Source organism: Strongylocentrotus purpuratus, unplaced genomic scaffold (assembly GCF_000002235.5).
Source record: "Strongylocentrotus purpuratus isolate Spur 01 unplaced genomic scaffold, Spur_5.0 spur5_contig_866, whole genome shotgun sequence".
NCBI classification, from domain to species: domain Eukaryota; kingdom Metazoa; phylum Echinodermata; class Echinoidea; order Camarodonta; family Strongylocentrotidae; genus Strongylocentrotus; species Strongylocentrotus purpuratus.
Window position 1 is genome coordinate 2,919,648 of NW_022145575.1, and position 6,326 is coordinate 2,925,973.

At 36.8% G+C, this 6,326-nt stretch overlaps 1 protein-coding gene across 1 annotated transcript; it reads right to left on the reverse strand.

Moving 5' to 3' along the window:
* Nucleotides 1-1,137: 1,137 nt before the first annotated feature.
* On the reverse strand, nt 1,138-4,551 carry LOC105447392. The gene is made up of 3 exons (XM_030974779.1): nt 4,392-4,551; nt 3,678-3,777; nt 1,138-1,511 (listed from the first exon to the last, which is right to left on the reverse strand). Exons 1-3 carry the CDS (start codon nt 4,516-4,518, stop codon nt 1,301-1,303), a joined length of 438 nt encoding a protein of 145 aa, XP_030830639.1. The 5' UTR covers nt 4,519-4,551; the 3' UTR covers nt 1,138-1,300.
* Nucleotides 4,552-6,326: the final 1,775 nt, after the last annotated feature.

Sequence of the window (6,326 nt, forward strand, 5' to 3'; positions counted from 1 at the left end):
ATACTTTTATTTGTCATGAGAACATATTTAGCGGCGAATCAGCCGGCGAATAAGTGGTGGGGGATTAAAGAAGAGTATTTTTTTAAAGGTAAAATTGTGGTAATACCATTCCCCCTTTTATGTTGGGAGAGAGTGGGGATGGAACCCCCCCCCCCCCCCGAGGATCCGGGCCTTGGTGTATATATAAGATGGTAGTGATGATAATGGTGACGATGATGATGATGATGATGATGATGATGATGATGACGGTGGCAATGCACACAGTTTACTTTTTTATTCACTAATTAATTGGTGAAATGTTTGATCGATAGAACAGGCTGAACGTTCTCTTTCAAGACAATAACACCAAAATTATTTACCGAGCTATTTTACATAAATTTGTTAACACTATCATTACAAAGTTATACTTATGTAAGAGTAATATAGTACGAATGTTATAATATATACATTTACAAGACACTACACATTGTCACATGTAATGGCATGATACATACACCAGATTTACAATAGGATAGTGCATTGCATGATTTTAATAGAATAAAACCTTTAAGACATAGGGTTAGTGGAGATACGAAGAGGGAAGGAAGAAAGAGACAAAAGTAAAGAGGAAGACAACTGAGAAGAAAGATAGAGAGAGAGAGAGAAGGAAAAATAGAGGAGAGAGAGGAGAGAGAGAGAGAGAGAGAGGAGAGAGAGAGAGAGAGAGAAGGAAAAATAGAGGAGAGAGAGGAGAGAGAGAGGGGAGAGAGAGAGAATGGGAGAGAGAGAGAGAGAGAGAGAGAGAGAGAGAGAGAAATGGAGGTATTCGGGATTTTCCAGATTCCGGGGGGTAGGTGGGGACATGAGGACCAAAAGGTGTTCCATTTTCTGTTCCCTACTATACCTACATTCGCACAAATACCTATCCTCGTTTATAACCTCATATCTAAATCTTGCGAGCGAGAGGAAATTATATTTGTAATTGTATACAAAAATCAATTTGGTTACCAAATGAGATTTTTTTTAAATGACTCTTAAATAGATCACCTCGATAAATAAATGAATAAAAAAGATGAACAAAAATACACTCCCGGGAAGGTAGAGTGCGTACCTCCCCCCCCCCCCCCCCCCCCCCCCCCTGTGAAAGCATGTAGCGAATGTGCGAGCAGATCAAATCAATATTTATACAAGTCGCGAGCTGTCACTTCGCAGTGAGATACCAACTTTTCATCCACTCCTTGTACGATGGCACTTCATTGCGAGTCAAATACCACGCGTGTCGTCGACATATAGTCCTGAATCAGTACTTTTGGAGTCCAGATTACATATTGACGTATTTCAATATCTCTGGATCATCGGTGTCAGTGTAAAACTCTTCTTTGATGTTGCTGATCCCCGTTCCTTTGAGGTCCTGGTAGGCATGTTGCGTGACTACACTTGGTTGGGGTAGCTCGTAATGAGGGCTCTGTGGATCGCCTGCTGATGTGACGGCATGTAAACGAGACAGGTCTTCTTTCTTCTGTTTTCGCTTGCTGGTGGTCGATTTAGAAAAGACAGACAGAAATAGTGAATAATCACTATCGTCATCATCACCATCAACATCTCCATTTTCCTCATCATCATCATCTTCCCAATCATTATCATTATCATCATCATCCCCATCTTCCCAATCATTATCATCATCATCATCATCCCCATCTTCCCAATCATTATCATCATCACCCTCATCTCCATCTTCCCAATCATTATCATTATCATCATCATCATCCCCATCTTCCCAATCATTATCATCATCACCCTCATCTCCATCTTCCCAATCATTATCATCATCACCCTCATCTCCATCTTCCCAATCATTATCATCATCACCCTCATCTCCATCTTCCCAATCATTATCATCATCACCCTCATCTCCATCTTCCCAATCATTATCATCATCACCCTCATCTCCATCTTCCCAATCATTATCATCATCACCCTCATCTCCATCTTCCCAATCATTATCATCATCACCCTCATCTCCATCTTCCCAATCATTATCATCATCACCCTCATCTCCATCTTCCCAATCATTATAATCATCACCCTCATCTCCATCTTCCCAATCATTATCATCATCACCCTCATCTCCATCTTCCCAATCATTATCATCATCACCCTCATCTCCATCTTCCCAATCATTATCATCATCACCCTCATCTCCATCTTCCCAATCATTATCATCATCACCCTCATCTCCATCTTCCCAATCATTATCATCATCACCCTCATCTCCATCTTCCCAATCATTATCATCATCACCCTCATCTCCATCTTCCCAATCATTATCATCATCACCCTCATCTCCATCTTCCCAATCATTATCATCATCACCCTCATCTCCATCTTCCCAATCATTATCATCATCATCATCCCCATCTTCCCAATCATTATCATCATCACCCTCATCTCCATCTTCCCAATCATTATCATCATCACCCTCATCTCCATCTTCCCAATCATTATCATCATCATCATCCCCATCTTCCCAATCATTATCATCATCACCCTCATCTCCATCTTCCCAATCATTATCATCATCACCCTCATCTCCATCTTCCCAATCATTATCATCATCATCATCCCCATCTTCCCAATCATTATAATCATCACCCTCATCTCCATCTTCCCCATCATTATCATCATCATCATCTCCATCTTCCCAATCATCATCATTATCATCATCATCATTATCATCATCACCATTATCATCATTATAGTGGCAAATCATCAAATCTTATTAGTGTAAAGAAACAGGTATAACAATTTTTGCATTTCAATGTCTTTGAGGGAATACAAGAATGGTATTTTGCTTCATAATTATGTATGCAGATATTCAGGTTTATGATTAACATGATGAGATTATTAAACATGATTGTTGTTACTATTTTACCTAAAATAACTTTTTGCAATGCAGACTATACAAGAGCAATAGATTGGAGACAGCTCTGTTGTATTTTATTTTATGTATTTATGTATTTATGTCACCACAATCTTATCCCTGATTCTATTTCCAAATTGTTTATTTTAAACTGTAATGTTCATAGTTATAATACTAGAAATGCTAAACAATTTCACTTGCCATTGACTCGTACAGTACTAAACCAAAAAATAATTATTTTCCAAGGACCCTTTTTATGGAACACTCTTCCCCATTATATTCATAATTCTGTTAGTGTAAATGTTTTTAAACGTAGGTATAAGAAATTTCTTTTAGATAAACTGCAATAATCATTTAAGTTCAAGACATATTTTATTTGTTTGTTGTATGTATGTTTGTTGTCTTGATTTGAGTATAGTATAATGTTTAGTAACGGATATATTTCATATTTGTTTATTATAAAAAAGGGTCAACCTTTATATAAGGATTACTTTTTTCCTTTCAGGTTGCAACCTATTCAGTTTATTTTATGTCCAAATGTCAAATATGTTCGTAATGTGTATTTTATGTTATATAGCTGGTTGTTATATGAAATTTTTTTTTTTTAAACTGAATGAAATAAAATTGAATTGAATTGAATTGAATAAACTAGTTAAAATTAGGAATTAGACAGTTAACAAAAACAATGTCAATATTTCAAATCCACGTTCTGCATTTAAAACGTTTTCGAAAAGGGCATTACGCTTATGCGAGAAATTAAAAGGTTTTTTATTCTTACCATACAATCCCCACGGCAATAGCAAGTATGATGTTCCCCAAGAATGATATCACCAATAAAACCATCCAAACAGCACTAGTTTCCCACAGGTGCCGACTTTCTGCAACATTGAACAGATAAGCGTTAATCGTGAAGATTTATTAGTTCATCGCTAGTTGCGGAATAGACCTATTGCTACAACAGAGATGCTATAAACGTTTATATAGAAGCATTTTATATAATGGTCCCTACGTCCTTTTTGTTTCCTTGGCCATAGATCCCAGGTTGCGCATAATTGTTATTTAGGAAAGTACTTAGACCAGATTAAGAAGTTCTGTACAACGGTCGAGGGCAAATCAATGATTGTCATAAGAGCGAGTGTAACTGTAGGAGCATTGCAACATCGTAGTCAATAATCAGTGAAGGATCCGGTAATTTTACTCGACGAAATTATTTTTAGAATCCTACCAGCCTACTCTGGCTCCTCGCTCAGCGCAAGGTGGTATGGGGGGGGGGGGGGGGGTCGGTCGGTTGTAGGGGCAATAGTGTAAAGGTAAAAGTCGGGAAAAGATTAATGGCTTATGTTAATTGGACACAGGGCCGACCGCCAAATCCACCAACCGACATAGAACAACTGAGGCTATTAAGACTAATTCGTTTTTAGCTGATGAATGGATGTTTCTGTTTACATACGTATACGAAATCATCATCGATATTAGTCTAATCACCACTCACCGAGGGTTGTAGTCGTAACAGTCACAAGTGGACTTCTTGGTCCTTCTCCGCCGGGACCTTCTCTGACGGCAGACACACTGATATTGTATTCTGTTCTTGGTTCCAACCCATTCAATACAAACTCCATTCTTCGTTGAAGATCGCCCTCTCCCGCACCCGAGTCGATTCTGCCAACCACTATCCATTCCTCTTCCATGGTTTGCTGATAGATAAGGTAACCAACAACTGGTCCGTCGCCGGCGTCCATAAAAGGTATCCAAGAGCTCCAGAAGACAGTGACTGATGACGAGCTGATCTCTCCGACTGTTGGGCTGGATGGCAGCTCTGGTAAAGCTGCTAATGATAAAGCTGTCCCGTTAATAAGTGGTTTAGGTGTAAATTACATTAAGTTATGACAAACAAACAAACGAACAAACAAACAAGAGAAACAAGTACATAAAACAAGTGAACAAACCTATCCAAATCTGTAATCTATTAGGGCGTCCTTTAAATTGACCTATTCGAGCTCCAGGTACGTTGTGGTAGAAAGGCAATAAAGTACCAAATCTAGCAACATATCTGACAGTAAATAACAAAATGTTTATAACTTCATAAATTTGGTGTTGAAATGATTTGAAATGTAAAGCCCGCTGCACACGTGACGTAATTTTGATTGCGTCAATTACCTGGGCTAATCAAGTCAGTGAATTAAGTAGTTAGCCCATGCGCCATATGATACTTTTTTAATGATAATGTTAATTTCCGCAGCCATTCTGTGCACGACGCCATTTTCACACTGCGCATCAAAGACCGCACCGCATTCGTTGACGCAGTCTTACGTCAGTTTCAGTTTCAAGTTTTATTTCTGCATTTTCCATAAACAATAACAAAAATAACAATGAATACATTTTAGCAATATAATGATAAGTAATACAAGTAGTAATTCACAAATAAATAAATATAAATAATCAATAGTACAATTAATCGTATTTGAAAAGAAAGAAAAGGGGAGAATGCAGAAGACCTATATCGTAAGCAGAGCTTGAAATGATACCGGCCTTACAAAAGGAGGAGAGGAGACAGGAAGAAAGAGCGGGTGAAGAGAGTGCTGTGGAAAATGAAGAGTGCACTGCGCGAGCTCCTCAATCTATCAAATAATTTCCTTTTTATATACAAATAAACAATGAATATTTATATTAAAACAAAGTACATGTAGTATATTATGACCAGAATCTAATTTTCATACCTTATCAATAAATATTCTTTCATCTTCACTTTAAAGGAAACAAGTGTTGTACATAATTTTAATGTTATAAGCAAGGAGTTCCACACATCGGGTCCATTGTGTCTTATTGATTTTTGTGCCAAAACAATTTTAGGGTTAGTTAAATGAAAATCCATAGAGTGCCTCGTGGGGTACGAATGTGCTTTAACATTATGAATATAAAAATCATGAAAGGACTTAGGAAGTAAGTTGGAGACATATTTATACATAAAAATAGCTGTTTGAAAAATGTGCATATCAGTTACTTTGAGAGTTTTCAATGTTTTAAAAATAGGTGTAGTGTGTGCTAAATAATCAGATTGTGTACAAATTCGTAAGGCTTTCTTTTGTAAAAGTTCAAGTGAATTAATTTTAGTTTTACAACAGTTTCCCCATACGATATTACAATAATTAATATGCGAAAGTACAAAAGCATTATAAATCATAAAAAGAGATTCGGGAGTTAGTAATAATTTCAATTTATATAATGTTCCAATGTTCCTAGAAACAGTGCTCAATATATTATGTATATGATCGGACCAAGTTAAATTAGAATCAATGGTTATCCCCAAAAATTTGACAGAATTTTTTCTAAAAGCAAAATATCATTAATATATAATCTACAATATACTTTTGGTGAATGAACATTTCTAAAGTATATAAAGTTTGTTTTAGTAAAATTTAAAGATAAC

Coding starts and splice junctions, on each gene's coding strand:
- LOC105447392 (XM_030974779.1), bottom strand. CDS start 4,518: ATGGAGTTTGTATTGAATGGGTTGGAACCAAGAACAGAATACAATATC. Junction 3,778..4,391: donor TGTTACGACTACAACCCTCG/GTGAGTGGTGAT, acceptor TCAATGTTGCAG/AAAGTCGGCACCTGTGGGAA. Junction 1,512..3,677: donor ATTGCCGTGGGGATTGTATG/GTAAGAATAAAA, acceptor ATCGACCACCAG/CAAGCGAAAACAGAAGAAAG.